Source organism: Glossina fuscipes, unplaced genomic scaffold (genome assembly GCF_014805625.2).
Source record: "Glossina fuscipes isolate IAEA_lab_2018 unplaced genomic scaffold, Yale_Gfus_2 1, whole genome shotgun sequence".
Taxonomy (NCBI): Eukaryota; Metazoa; Arthropoda; class Insecta; order Diptera; family Glossinidae; genus Glossina; species Glossina fuscipes.
In genome coordinates this window covers 41,027,327-41,043,004 of record NW_023998415.1, presented here as the reverse complement: position 1 = coordinate 41,043,004, position 15,678 = coordinate 41,027,327, and the positions used below count along the sequence as shown (strand labels likewise).

General features: G+C 31.8%; 2 protein-coding genes across 5 annotated transcripts in view; one reads left to right on the top strand and one right to left on the bottom strand.

Annotated features, from left to right (window-relative positions):
• The window catches only part of LOC119631707 (2-oxoglutarate dehydrogenase, mitochondrial-like), a 31,359-nt gene extending 24,716 nt beyond the window's left edge, over positions 1 to 6,643 (bottom strand). For 2 of the 4 annotated variants that reach the window (XM_038024147.1, XM_038024150.1), the window contains exon 1: positions 1,097 to 1,138. The gene's annotated coding sequence lies outside the window, so the exon portion shown is untranslated. Of the gene's footprint in view, positions 1 to 1,096; positions 1,139 to 6,351; positions 6,545 to 6,622 lie in introns of those variants that run through there. The other 2 variants (XM_038024149.1, XM_038024148.1) reach the window with 2 other exon arrangements.
• Positions 6,644 to 8,981: 2,338 nt separating this feature from the next.
• Positions 8,982 to 15,315, top strand: LOC119644947. The gene is made up of 4 exons (XM_038044691.1): positions 8,982 to 8,990; positions 9,055 to 9,148; positions 9,252 to 9,607; positions 15,031 to 15,315. The coding sequence occupies exons 1-4, from the start codon at positions 8,982 to 8,984 to the stop codon at positions 15,313 to 15,315; spliced, it is 744 nt and encodes a 247-aa protein (XP_037900619.1).
• Positions 15,316 to 15,678: the final 363 nt, after the last annotated feature.

The following is a 15,678-nucleotide window of genomic DNA, read 5'->3' as shown; positions in this document are numbered from 1 at the left end:
TAGACACCAATAAGTCCATTAACTGAGAGTGAAAGAGAAAGAGGGAGAACGAATTATGAACAGCTGACAGAGAAGCAGGTTTTAAATGAAAATTCAGTCGAGAAAAGGAATAAAATTTTTATTACCTTAAGTATATTACGATTATCACAACAAATAGTTCCCACTGTACTCACGTCGTGTATCTAGTTATGCATATGGATGTATCTCATCAATGTGAAATAAAACATTAACAGAGCAAGTATATACATATATATGTATATAATTATAAAGAATGCGATCTCCTTCGACAATGACCTTGGCCTTTAAAGTACAACGGCAGAGGAAAGATAGAGATAGATTGACATAGCTGACTGAACGTGTGTGTATAAAAAATAAAAATAAAAATAAAAACAAACAAAAAGGTGAGAAAAATCGATTTCTTTTCATTTTTTTTGTTTTTTTTTTCTTAAACTCCCATAACAACAATGTTGAGAAGTAAATAAAGCAAGAAAGTAGACAGAGAAAAATCATGAATACTAAAATAAACAGAGAGCAAGAGCAAAAGTAAAAGCATCATTAAAATTGGGGCAATTATATTTTCTTTTTTTTTTGATTTTTTTTTTTTTTTTTCGTTTTCTAAGATCCGACCGAAACGAAATTCTAGAAAGTTTACACAGATGAAATTTTCAATGTTATTTGTTTAAAAAAAAAAAAAAAAAAAACTAAAATAACCAACCGACGACCCATAGCAATTGTTACGTTATGCATACTCACATGTATACACATATATACACACACACACACACACACACACACACACTAACACATGCTCCCAGAAAAGAAATGCTTTTTATTGTGAAATTACATAAGCCATATGAAAATTGAAAATATGAATTTTTTTCAAAAGCGCTTCCGATTTGCGTAAGAATATGCAATATATGCGCATAGTTTCGTTAAATGAAGAGTTTTCTTGCAATTTTCAAAATTGATAAACAAATTATGTAATCGGATGGCAAGTAGAAATTGTTATTCAATATAATGCTCTGTTGCTTAACAATTGAAAATTTTATTTTTTATTTTCTATTTGTGTTGCATATTTCTAAATATAAAACAATACCTTTTTATTATAATTTAATAAATGTTCTGACCTCGACGCGTTTTATATATTTTCCTTTTTTTTTTTTTTTTTATTATTTATTTATTTATTATTGAACGAACCAAGTAAGAAAATCGATGTGAACGTTGAGAGCGCTACGCGTCGACTAAAAAATATCTCCAAGAATATTTCATTAAACTAAATCGTAAATACGAAAGGAAAACAAAAAGCAATACGTCAGCATTTTTTCAAATTAAATTTGAAGAGAGAGGTGCAAAGTAATATATATGAAAATAAATAAACATTCAAAATGTACGAGATATAATATAAAAATCTGTATTTTAACAAACAAGTTCAATAAACATAAAGAAAAAAAATGAAAGCAATTATCTTCCGTCTAGACCGATGCTTCGAACACCCATAAACGGGTTTCTTCTTGTTCTCTTCCCACTTTTTAATACCGAAATATTCATAGGTCGACCCAGGCTTGTGATATACGCCTTATGGCAATCATTTTATAATTGATTTTGACAAGTGATTTTATCAAAGCCTATTATCGTTTACTTATTCGAGGCATAAAAACTCGTAGGCATGGCAATGTTGTTCACACCTAATGACGAAAAATGACAAAACATTAGATTCAATCTTTGCTTCTTTGCGGCCCTTGAAACAGCAGCTATCACGTTCGTAAACTTATAAGATCTCCGCGACATAGAAGTAGAGCAAGAAAGACAGATAATATACGCAGCAAATATAATGTTTTAACGCTTGGCAGGTTGAAAACTTTCCATAATTCACATCGATCAAAAAGATAAACATGTGATCACATGTTATAAATATTTCCATATATTATACATGCGAGAGTAGCAGAACAATTGAAATTTTGAATAGCCCTTAAAAGACGAGCGTTTCTCAGCTAAAATCGAACAAATTTAATTATCATAATTCCGTGTATTAAGCGCATTCTTCTCTACCTTGGTTTTTGAAAAGTATTTATAGCAATTGTTTTCAATCGAAAACCTGGATGAAGGGAAACGCTTAATCGCCTAACTCTAAATCCCTGCTTAGGCCTTTAGGGGAATGTTGAAAACGTAATCGAACAAACGCATTCATCCCCAGAGCAAACAATTTATACTAATTGAAAGCCACCTTGATGCATTAAGTACGAAGAGATCAATCTAACATACCACCGTTTTTTGATAGGATTCGAAAAAAAAATTCTGTCGCTTAAAGTAAACTTGAATATTATAAATTAAATTTGAATGTTTACAATTAAAAAGCAAAGGAACAAAAAAAAAAAAAAAAAACGACAACAACAACAACAAAAGTGAAAAGCAAACACAAGAGAACTTTAGATAACAAAAATTATAATATGAGTAGAATTTCGGCCACCCTTCATTAGACACATTTCAAGACGAAGACCCTCCATTTTAATTATTTTGAAAATAATAATTGTAGAGATAAGAAAATGTTTTCAACAAATTGACTGCATCAGTCCATACCACACACATAATTAAGAAGAAGAATGTAAGTCGACGCAACTACAACCTCGAGTAATAAACCTAGATCAGCATTCACTCTTGATTGTTGCGCGCCGACATGCTTTAACAATTAGTAATTAATGATAATATATATATATATATATATATATAATTTTTGAAAGCAGAGTAATTATTTCACTAATTTGCAGTAGAGTAGAGAGTAGAGAGAAACCACCATTTGACTTAAACGCTATCGCATCTCGTAGTTCACTTTTAATATATAAAGTCTTCGTCAAGCGAAAAAAAATAGATTCTGCAGATTAAAGGAAAGTGGGCAGAAGTAAATTGACAAGCTAAGGAAGATTTACAGAAATTCCAATTATTGGGAAGGAAAAAAGACGATATTTATCGTAGAAGCTTTACAAACAATTGTAGCGAATTATTAAAACCGAAGGCCTTTGTTGTTAGGTCAATCCAATGATGTTGATCTGTTTAACCATACGTTCTCTGTTGTTACAAGGTTTAGTAGGCATAGTAGGCCAGTATTAAACAGAAAACACTTACATATATATGATTGATTGAAACCGACAAAGGGCGGCGGGCGGCCACGACCACTGGCCTACCTACTAACTCCTAAGGACTACATTCAAGTAAAAATATACTTTCAACTTTCCTTCCTAAATTCTAGGTTATTGAGCAGTTCTCCAGTAGGCATATGGAATGACTTTTTTTCATCATTTTTATTCATACGCGTAGACTGACCTATTTCATCATTGCAGACAAACAATATATATATATATATATATATATATATATATATATATATACAAATGTGTTAATATATATATATATGCATACATATAGTTTTTAAAACGTTAGAAATTAAATGACAAAACGTTTATATTAACGTACCGCAACCCTTGCTATACACAATCAACCTACTTTACATGGACAAAGTCTAAGAAAATAGTTACTAACTTGAACATAGCTTTTTCTTTTTTTTTAACGTGACGTAGTAAATTGAAATTGAGCAATTAACGGGCATTATCGTTACAATCTTTAGAGGCACCGACACTATATACGTTACTTCTCTATGACTTTTATCACTATTTAGAAAATTAAACATTTACGAAATCAATTATTAATTTTACATATTAATATGTATTTATAGAAATAAGCCCACCGTATAAAAATGTTTTTGCTTCTCACACTGGAAAATTTAATCGCGATATTAATGTTAGTGAAATACTCTGTTAAAATTTTATTTTGTTTTTTTTACTAATCTGAAATGGAAGCATTGAAATATTAAACGTGACAAAAGTGACGAGTTATATTACCCACGCGGTAGTAGCAATTAAAAATACACATCAGATACGCAATAAGGTCTTCATCTATGTATGATTCTGGATTGACTTATCGAAGCACGCGCTTTACTTTTACACACACACACACACACACACACATTCCCATTTAAAGATAAAATTGCAAACTTTGTACATCTATTCTTGATTTTTATAGCCTGCTCTATATAAAATACTAAACAAGCCTCGGAAATAAAACTTCATCACATTTTCATTACCAAATGCGATCGTGTTATCATTAAAATTCTCAAAGATAGTCCTCTCGTGTGTTGTCGCGTTTTTGGCGCTCGTATCAAACCATAGCATTGCTACCATTATTTGAGTCTCCGACAGTTGTAAGCAGTTAACTTGGCTCGTCATATCAGCATCACACTGATCTTGATCGGATTGCACCATTGTGTAGAACGAATAACTTAAACTCATCCAAACCTAAAGGTGTTACAATAACACAATTTGACACTAGCTCTCTGCTTGACGTTAAGCTGTGAGGAGCGAGGATTGAGATGGTCAATGTAGTGACAAATCTTGGATTTAAAGTAAATTCTTTTTTTATAGTTCAAAAAAATGCGTAGTATTTTAAGGAGCCTATGGCTTTCCTTGGCCTTTGTTCCCATTGAAACCTGAAACTTAAGCTTGATTACGTTTTTCGCTGTTCCGTTAATATCATATGGAGCTAATATACGCGGAAATCTCGACTATGCTCATACTCCAAGGGGCGGTAAGTAGGCATACGAGATATGTTTACGGTAAACGTAAGTAAAATACGATACCATTGTATGTACTCCTTAAACATTTTGAACAGCAATTTACCGACTTAGTTATGTACCAGAAACTTCATTTTTATTTATAAGATCTTTCACACCTATATTGCGAGGTATGTGTGCGAGAAATGTACATGCATCTTATGTTGCCACACCACAGACATCTTCCGTCTACTGTATGTTGGTACAGTAAAAATATGGAATTCTTTGCTTACAAGTATTAATTTAGTAATTAGCACGCGGAAGTTTATCACCTAAGTTAACGCCTTCTATAACAAAGCGGATTGTCCTAATCTGATTATATGTACCATGTCAAGATATCACTACTGACATATCGTATGGATGATCTGGAGATTGTCTTCTTCTTTTCGTTAGACATTATTACCTCCCTTACGTTGATATTATCTTAATATACTTATACTTATACTTATACACTTAAGAGTTGCTGCAACATTAGGGAGATTAGTTTTCTGGATTTCAAAATTTTAAATAACCTGTTCTTTGTTTTAGATTTATTCTTTTCTTTGAATTCACAATTATTCAACCAATCATAGTCAAAATCATATTTTTCCTGAAATAGTAGTAGTAGTAGTAGCTGTAGTAGTTCATGCGAATCGAAGGCCATCGAAAGGTATCTCCTAATTTTTTTGAACATCTGCTTTAATATGTCTATGTGTATAATATATTATCATGACGAACTCTCTTAGGACTTATGCTGAATTCCAAAATCGGTTCTCATAGTCTATTAAACTCACGAAAGCATACACATTCGATCAAAGCCAATCTACTTACAAAATATGCAATTTATTTATATTAGCTTCACTATTTGACCTAGAAAGTTGGCAATTTTTCTTATGCAATCTTGAGTTTTAATTTCGTGTAGTATTTTTTTTTGCAGTTGTTGCTTGATAAGCTAAACAAGATAATACAGCTTGACAAATGTGTATATTTTCGTCCAATAAAGAATTTATTGTGCCTATGCATAAAGTAAAATGCAACGAAACGATTGAATGCAACTAATTGAGAAAAAGTTTCTGCTCGTTTTGTGCAGAGATCGTGAAATTTGAGAAAGAAAGAGATAGACGAGTCGAGCCCCCATATTTTATAGCAGTTTTTGTAAGAAAACGGCAAATTGTGAGAATTACACCAACGAACCAGTGTAGTGAAAAGCAAGAGAAGAGCTAAGAATTCCAGAAACAATGAGAGCGAGAGTATTGCAATTATCAGAACAAATAAGTGTAAAGAAGACTATAGAGCAGCTTAAGGCCAAGCCTCCAAGGTGATAAAGACAAGTTTTTTTTATTTTTTTTTTATTTTTTAATTAATAACAAGAAAAAAAGGCGGCTTTTAAAAATGCACCCGCATGCATATACAGTTGTAGATTAGAAAGGAAATACGTAATGACTCAGACATATGCTCAGAATACGCAATAATAATGCAAGTAGATACAACGACACAGTTCAATCTCCCTGCATGAATTGCGTCATTCGGTCTTGTAAAACTAATGAAACGATTAAAATGTGTTAATTTTAATAATTGTACATATTTGCGAGGTGAACACAATTCTGCGCCTGTCTAGTCTAGTGTTTTCGCATCTACACATGCATGCACTTTTTCTTGCACGAATTTACAAAACTTTTCCTAAAGCGTGGTTACATAAATTCTCAGCTTACATAAAAAAAGACTCCAATAAGATTTTATGGCTGCACAAATTTAAATAGGAAATTTTTACCACTTTTTTAATACAATATAAATTCGCGTAGTATTACACAACTTGAGCTTCTTTTCGCACACAAACGTCACTTGACCTCGTTAAAATTTTTTCAATGAATTGTTCAATATAAGTGAATGTTTGCAGCTCTTATTGTTATAAGTCTTTCAAGTTTTTTTTTTTTTTCAACTTTTTCCTACAGATTTTGATAATTTTTTTTCTACAGATTTTACCTGAAAACGTCGAATAGCAATCACTTTAACTCACTTTTGCAACAAATAATGCTGTTAGTGTTGCCAACGTTTATTAATGTTGCAATTGTAAAATGTTCTAAACAGGAGAAATTACGGAGATCACTTTTAAAATTCATTGCAATTTTTGGGAAAATTAGGAAAAATAAAATATTCTCTATAGTACGGTAAACAATTACATTGATATTGGTAAAATTTTTAAAAGCTTACTTATCAAAAAATGTGACATGAAAAACGCAATATTTGTTATATAAAGAAGTTCGTAAATAGAAAACTTTTATTGCATAGTTAAGAAAGGCAATGCCAGATTAAAACTTTTAGTTGAAATAATGTCGTTTGTTTGCGAAAATTGAAAACCGAAGGAGTAACGTAATCTCACAAATAATAGGGCTTGCGACAAAAATAATGGAGCTTGCGACAAAAATAATAGGGCTTGCGATATATATATATATATTATATATAAATAAATAGAATAATTTTTGTCCTTTTATTTGACATCTTAATCAGTGTAACCGGAGGAGATCAACGAATGTTTCAAATAAGTTTTCAACGAATTTATTAAAAATGAATTGACTCATTAAGTCAATTTCTCGTAAACTTTTTGCTGACGTTTAAGATTATTCTATGGCCTTTGTGAGTGTTGTTGTGAGTAATCTCATTATAATCCTTTTAATCCAAATTAATGAAATTACAAAATAATGGGAAGACGAAATTAGTTGCATGCAATGAGTCAGGTAATATTTATTACAAAAGCATCTACAAAAATGTTCTACATGAAACAGGAACATATTGAACATGGCGGGAATGTCTGTTAAAATCGAACTCGTGTAGATAATTTGTATAACCTTAAGTTTTGCCTGGAGGTAGTAAATATCCGATAGGGAGAACTTTACAGAAGAACATCTACGTAAAAAATGTTGATTTAAACTTGTCCAGGTTCTGATAAATGGTAACATAAAGTAGTGCTGATACTATCTTACCATAAACTTCGTTTATTGTCATTAGACATATTGTAGTTATTTTATATCAATTCCGTCTCTAAACAGCTTATCTAGTATACAAAATAATTGATAAATAACGCAGGTAGAGAACCTAAAAGGGCCATATCGAAAGGGAACCTTCTGTCAATCGTTGATCCTAATGCATATACAATGCTCTTTATAATCTTGTATAATTTTGTAATAATGATTATTAACAACATCTACAACTATATATATGAAATTATAGTATAAGCTTTGCGATGCTTTTTTTGTAAGGATGGCCGATTTTATGGCCGGCCTAACGAAAAAAAGCATTTTTTTCCTTAACATTGATTATTTACCAATTTGTTGCACTTAGTTCATCATTATCGCATGGACTGAGTGTTTATGCAACTTGTTTTAAACAACAATTCAAAACTAGATACGTTCAGTTAAAGTTATGCATTCATGTATATGGCCAGTAATCTGTGTGTACGATCGACCATCAATTGCTTTAAAACAAAAACAAAAATGTTGCCTTGCATATGATTATGGTGCGAGCACCTAAAACAAGTAACAACGTAACAACACATTCGCAAAGAAAGTGAATACGTATGCGTATCTATGCACTTCATTATTTATCTATCTGCGCGTAGGAAAAACAAGAAAGAAGTTATATTCGGCTTGGGCCGAATTTTTTGAAACCCAGCATTTGCTCATTTTGCTTCCTTTTTTTTTTTTTTTTTTATTCAATCAAAGAAATTCAAAAATATTGAGTAATAAACCGTTAAATATGCTAACATAATATATATGAGAAAATGAAAAATGAAGACCAGCTATAGCAGGCAGCTGTCGAAGGCCAGTGAAATTCAAGTTCAGTAAAATGCGTCTAGCCGTAACTATCTGGCATGTTTCGGCTTTCAAGTTCTTCTTTGTTGTCCTTGTGGCAACAAAACAAAGCGAAAGAATTCGCCATTAATTTCGCTAATTTGAACTGAATGGCAATTTAAGTCTCTTCTAAGTACGTGGGTGCTTCGATGTGTACGCCAAAGAATGATGTGACAAACTTAATATACTCGAGACTCGATGGACATAAGAAAAAAAAAGATAATCTTTTTGCTGAACTTGAAATCTCGTAATGATGACTTTGGAAAAATGTGTAAAATTTCATTTTCATTCGTTATAAAACATTAGAGTAAAGAGGTCGCTTACTAACGGCTTTTCATTTTTATTTCTTTCATTTTTCTTTTATTTTTATATTATTGCGAAAATCTCATAAAAATGAAAATTATACAATTTTCATTTATTTACATAACAGTTATAATAATTGTTGAATACTTTTGCATTCAAGTACAAAGTTTCAATTATCGTTACGATAAAGTATGAATTTTGTAATTTGATTCTTTTGTTCGCTTAAGTGTTTATTGTTTTATAAATTTTCTTTCAACTCTTAAGAAAACCAAGTGTTTAAATCCTCCACGTACAGCTAGACGTGTTGAGAATCACATTAAAGGTTGCCAAGAAGAGGTTAAAACTAAACTTATCCAAGGTGACAGAGAAGCAATAAAATTGAAGTTAACAAAAAACAAAAAAAAAAAAGAAGTTTTTTCGCAAATTATTTTCCTTTTTTCTTTTTTTTTTTTCTTTTGCAGAGGCTTTTAAAATATTGAAAAATGAAGTTGCTCAGGCGCAAGGCCCAATTAATGTTCATAATAATGATGATGATGATGATGATGAAGGCGGCTTGATATATATGGAGACATTGGATTCAGTAATGAAAAATGATGATAAATATTGGCCTCATGATATGAATGAGGAGTACGTACAAGGGGGTGGGGAAGGGGGAGGGGGAGAAGATGTGCAAGACAATTTTGGTTACATATCATATCAGGATACGCCACACAGACGTATGGCGCGTTTAATACAACGCATCGGCCGTGTCGATGATATATCAAATGGTATTTATCATCCAACTTTAGTGCCATTCGAAGACAAGCGCATAGCAGGGGTAAGTATTAATCTGAACTATTTTGAAACTGTTTTGAAATAATAACTAAAGTAAGACATACTGGTAATCAATCAATGCAATAAAAGACAAACTTAGCCTTGCGCAAAAAGTTATATACAATTTTAACATTTTCTTAAATAATTATAAATATTTCATTCATAACTTTTATCTAAAATCTTGAAAATGCAAAAAAAAAAACAACTATTCAATTAGTTATAATAATTAATTAAAAAAAAAAAAAAAGGAAAAAAGAAAAAATTAGTGGAAGCAAAGAAAATCTTCAGTTTAGACCGAATCATTTAATACATGACGACATGCTATGGTAGGGTAAACCTTTCATTATACATCAGTGAATGCCAAAATTACATTCGATTAAATAAAGACCAGAAAAAAAAAAAAAAAATTATTTGACATAAGCTATGTCAGCGCATGATTCTATTCCGTAGCTGTAAAATAATATTTGTGATCTTTTTACGAGGGAGACTCTGAGGTGTTTTCTTCGTTTGCTTCTGTTAAACTTTCCTCATTCAGATATATATATATATATATATAAATGTACATAGTATATACTAGCTTCGGTCAAATATTATTACAATTTTTTCGGATTAAAGTTCGCGTTTGGTTACAACAAACTTACGTTCATTCGGGCTCCAATCGAAATCTTATAATGTTTTATAAGAAATTTTCGATATTTATGGACACCATACAGAAAAGCTTTTGTGCGGGTATACTTGACAGTCTTGATGAACCGGTGATGACAGCTAATTGCTGTAATCTCTACGTACGTTTTCAATAAAAGTGGAAAGAATGGGATGTTGTTTGAGAGATCATCGCAGCATGATAGTCATAGGCAGCGAGAGATATGATCGAAAGCAAAAATGAGAAATGATATGAAAACAATGTTCAGTGAACGGTTAAGTTATTGCTAATAATTGAATTAAAAGATAAAAGATAACTGACAAATAATCTAAAACATGATGAAGAAAAGAAAGAAAGGATGAGAAGAAGGGAATAATCCAAAGCCTTAGAATTAGGATCTTTAAGTTAGCCCTATATATACATAGTAGATGTTCTTTCAATTTAATTCGTTAAAAATGCAAAAAATTAAAGTTTCAAGTTTAAATTGAAAACATATACCCATACAGGGATTCGATATATATATATTTAAGAGTGAGTTATAACATCTTACTACATTTTAACATACACGCGTTGGTAAAGTGAAAAGATTATCTAAAAAAGAAAAAGAGACAGAAGATTTAGTCAACTGCGAGCGAATCTGGCTTGTTTACGACATTTGATTGATTGCATGCAAGATAAATGGAATATATATATTTCAGTCAAAGTTTTCTACAATTTTTGGCAACAGTTCGTTTAGTTGCATCAAGTTGGGCAGATGAACCACTTATCAGACTAAATTCGTTTACGGATTTGATGCGAATATTTAAGTAAAGAAAAGTTTATTGCATCTCAAGAATATAAATTGATTTATATCATATTATATTATTCGTATATTTTTGTGAAAGCGAAGACACGAACCTAAATTCAAAATTTTCTCGTCACAATGATAAGGGAAAGTTCGAAACTTTAGTTAATTTTTTTGCAACAAATTTTTTGAGATTTGGTTAACGATTTCAAAGATCGGATCCGACAAACGGATATGTGTTATTCTTTTCTCCTCTTTGATCGAGAATTTATATGTGCCTTACAAATATTTGAAAAAACTAAAGGCTAATGAATATACAAGTAAGTATGGAAAAATTATAGCGATAGTTTAGGCAGATTGTAACTACCTACCAATTCAGGTAAATGTGTAAAGATTGCATTAATACTGGACGTTGCTGTTGCTATTTACCTTTCATGGATAGACATGGCTTTTCTACATATATCTTTTGCTTATTCAATTTTTAGAATTTAATTAAGAGCTATACTACGTTCTATACACAACCGATCATAGACAGGACATAGAGAGGACATATGGACAAATATCGATAAATTGATATGAAATGTCAAGTTAATTTTAAATATGATTCCACTATACAAGCGTAATGATAAATTTAACATGTATTCCGTTGATTCGGTGATGTGCAAAGAAATATTCATAATTAACAATGAAAATTAACTATAAACATAATCTATTATCTTGGCATCATTTTGCGTAAAACTTTATACAAGCGATTGTGTGGCATTGTTTAAGCAAATTTTGAGGTTGCATTATGCAATGAAATGCGAATTCCAGGAGTTATTTGAAAAGCACTTTTTCCTATCCACCTACACTCTTTGATTTACAAAAAAAATTTCTCATTTATATATGATGAAAAAAAAAGAGCCTTTTCAGTTCAGCTTGAGCGTAGAATAAAAATAGAAAACAGAATGGTATTTGTATTCAAATTGAAAACGTCGAGTAATTAAACTCAATGACATTTGGGCATCTAGTCAGCCACCCGCGAACAATAAAAATGAAAACATAAAATTTTGTTAACAATTAAATGAAAAAAATTCAAAAAAAGAAAAAAAAAAAATAAAAATAGTAATAATAATAATAATAATAAAAAAAAAAAAAAAAATGTCTAGTGAATAAAAAGAATCAACACAAACATGCACAAAAAATGCATATTTTAAAAATTATTACAAAAAAGGCAAACATATACAATAACACAAAGTCAAGGTAAATGATTAAATCAAATGGCTTCGAACCGCGTATACCTAGAAACAAACGATATTATAAATATAAACAAAAAAAAAAAAAAAAACAAAAATTCAATACTGTTTTATATTTAATTTTTATTTCAAGTAATTTTTCATTTGCAAGCATATTTTTAATTAATTTTTTTTTTTTTTTTTCTTTCAACTCTTATGTCTATTTTGAATACCTATCGCACGTATTATGCTGAACTTTGTTAACTCTCCTTGAATTGAAGGGATCTTCGACAATAAATAAAACTGAAATAGTTCGAGTTATCTTCTTATTATCTTATATTATCCCATAAAATGTTATACGAATGAGAAATCTTCCTTCACGTTTCACGTGAGTATCTGTTATCAACTTTGCCTCATGGTGCCCGATGACACGCGGGTTAATTTTGCGTAACAGGCACCCTCCAGAGCGTTAGACAAATTCCTGTAAGCTAGGGGCGTGAACTGCACAGGAGAAACGAAAAATCATATCATTATTATGTATGGCCCAATAAACTCGCTCTAGGGGTATGTCTGGCGAGGCCTATCATTACCTCTTAATTATTCGTTTTGGAAATGATGAAAACCACTCACACATTGGTCTGCAGCACATCAATGCTGTCACCTCTACCCGCAGGTACTTGTGACCGCCGTGGAGGTTAAATTTAGACTTTAAAGCCTTAAGCCATAGTCATTCTTGCCTTCGGATCAACCATACAATTCCGGCTATCCAGACCATTCACCACGCCATCCATGCTTCAAAACATATGTGTATCGGGTGCTACACCTAACATGCTAAGCTCCGTGCTCTCGACCATTACTATATCAACGTACTTTACATAAACAGACGCAAAACAACAACGGCTGGTTTGTATTTCCTTCGTAGCAATAGCAAGCTTCTTCCAGCGTGTCCCAAAGCTATCCGTCACAAAACTTGTCACCAAGTTATAAATAGTTCAAGCCTTTCTCGTTAGTCTGCAGACACCGGGAAGTCTCTCTACCAGCTATTGACTCGATTGGCGAGGAAGAGAACCAGAGAATTTGAGAAGAGACACGTGTACGACCTCTCTGTTACAATTACTGCTTAGGCATCATCACTATTGAGACCCGCAACTTTGAGAGAGAGTCATAGTTACTTTCGCCAAAAAAATATACTTCTACGAATTGCGTTAATTTTTTCATTGTTCCAAGGCCTGTGAACACTAACGACATTCGATTGAGGGCAAACAAGAAATTATATTCAGCCGTTAACATGTCGACATAGGATAGAAGGATTATTGATTCGCTTGTTATATATAACACTGTACGCTGTATATAAATTAAATCAGATTTTTGCATAATTTGGTAGCATCCATCAGTTAGATAGACCTAACCCTAGTACTCTACATTTCATTATCAGACATAAAGAGAATTCAAAGACGAGATTTCTGACTGAACCTTCCCTCTCACATATCGCGATTCGTGTGTGTAGTAGTCGTCGTACTGTGTTATCTACGAATTATATTTTTATACGATTTGGCAGCATTGCATGTAACCACACATCTATTTGCATATATTCCCTTGTCGTGCTGTTTAGATATCATAAGAAGCTGTCACTCACTTGAAGCAAATAATTATCGAATTTTTTTTTGTAATTGCAGACCGGATTGATTTATTTGATTATCGGGCTTAATATAATAATGGTAATGAGATTATAAATATGTTTGTTTTTCTAAATAAACTTTCGAGGTCTTTTACTTTCTGCAGGCGAACAGACAAACAGATGTGGCTGCAAAGGCTATTTTCTAATTGCTTATATAAACTATTACGGAAATTTCTTTCTCTTTTGCTGGCTATCATTAATATTCCTTAAATTATGCTCCAGCACCGCTAGAATGTGAATCTAAAACAGAGTAGACTTTGTCAAATGATCAATCTGTACGTTTCCAATTGTTGTTCTATGCGATGTTTTTTAATACCCTACACCATTTGCGGGTGTATCAGCGCAGGTTCGCGTCGGCGATTATTGTAAACGCTTTAAGATTATCTGTCTGTTCGTCTGTCCGTCTGTCCCTCTATCCATATATCTCTTTTTTCAGTTTACACGGCGCAATATAACAAATGTTGACGTGTTTTGTTCCAACGGCAAGAGCTATTGAAAATGATCTGAATCGGATCTCTTTTCAAGCCATTAACCATATAAAGTTTCAGTTTTGAAAAAGCGTTTACGTGAAAAAAGTGTCAATTTTCAAAATTGCACGACAGTAAACGCTAAATGTCGCCATTTTGCCATATACTAAATTAAAGTGAAAAACTTGTATCGGGTAATTCAGTTTTTTAAATCCCACTTCCCCATATTAGTGTTCTTATGGGGAGTGAGCCTTTGTTTAGCCAAAAGTTGTAATTTTTGGGTATTTTATGATGAAAATAGGTGAAAGGCTCTCTCCTGCCCGCTCCTCTTTTTTTGCCAACAACATAAGGGCACCGATGAAAAGTATGTCTTTCCATGGAAATGAAGAGCAACTTCGGATATTTTATCACGAAAGTAAATACAAATATAAAAAATGTTCACTGAAGTGGTGCAGGTAAATTTAATGATCGGCCTTCTCTGACTGTAATAATTGTACTTGTTGCATTATGCTATTACTTCGCGTAAATATATTCCGTTCCATGTCTACGCTGGCGTATACTATATAATTGTATTGTCGTGTAAATAATTACCAAAAAATATATGCTTGTCTTAAACAATATATTTTTATTTTGTTTCCTAGTGCCTGCTGCATTGTGTTTATGCAAAAAACAATGCTATTGATAAAATGGGCTGGCCTACCCTGGATGGTTTAGTCGATTTTTATTCGGAGGGCGTTAACGAACATGGCTTCTTTATGGCTACTTTGCGTTCAGTTAATTTATGTTTAAGAGCTGTTACCAATAAATATCATGTTGATCGTCATAAATTGCCCGAAAAAGGTGAAAGTTGTGATTTAGCTTTCGATGTATTCGATTGCATATCAGATCAAATAACTGGTTATTGTATGGATCATTATAAGCCATGAAATATTTTAAGTAATATTGCAATTATTATAATTTATAAATATTTATTAATTTTATAAGAAATACAAATAAAAAATAAAAAAAAAAAAAAAATAAATAAATAAATCTACCTATACCGATAAGGTCTTAAATATTTAAGTGCAGTCTATGAAAGAAATTTTGGGAAATTTCTACACAAGAGTTTGCCCTGATGAAGAGACAAGAAAGAGTAATGAAATGCATTATTGCTCATCTAGGTACTTTTGTTGCGATCCCTTTTTCAATTTGTCCCAAATTTTGTATTTCCAATGAAATTTTTTTCACAACAGACAGCTTACGTATCCGTTCGCTGCATTAGTGTTTGTTTCCAAGACATATCTCATCAC

What these genes read in the sequence shown, in the direction of transcription:
- LOC119644947 (XM_038044691.1), top strand. An exon ending in TAAAACTAAACTTATCCAAG is followed by an intron (nt 9,149 to 9,251) that starts GTGACAGAGAAG and finishes TTTCTTTTGCAG; the next exon opens with AGGCTTTTAAAATATTGAAA. An exon ending in AAGACAAGCGCATAGCAGGG is followed by an intron (nt 9,608 to 15,030) that starts GTAAGTATTAAT and finishes TTTGTTTCCTAG; the next exon opens with TGCCTGCTGCATTGTGTTTA.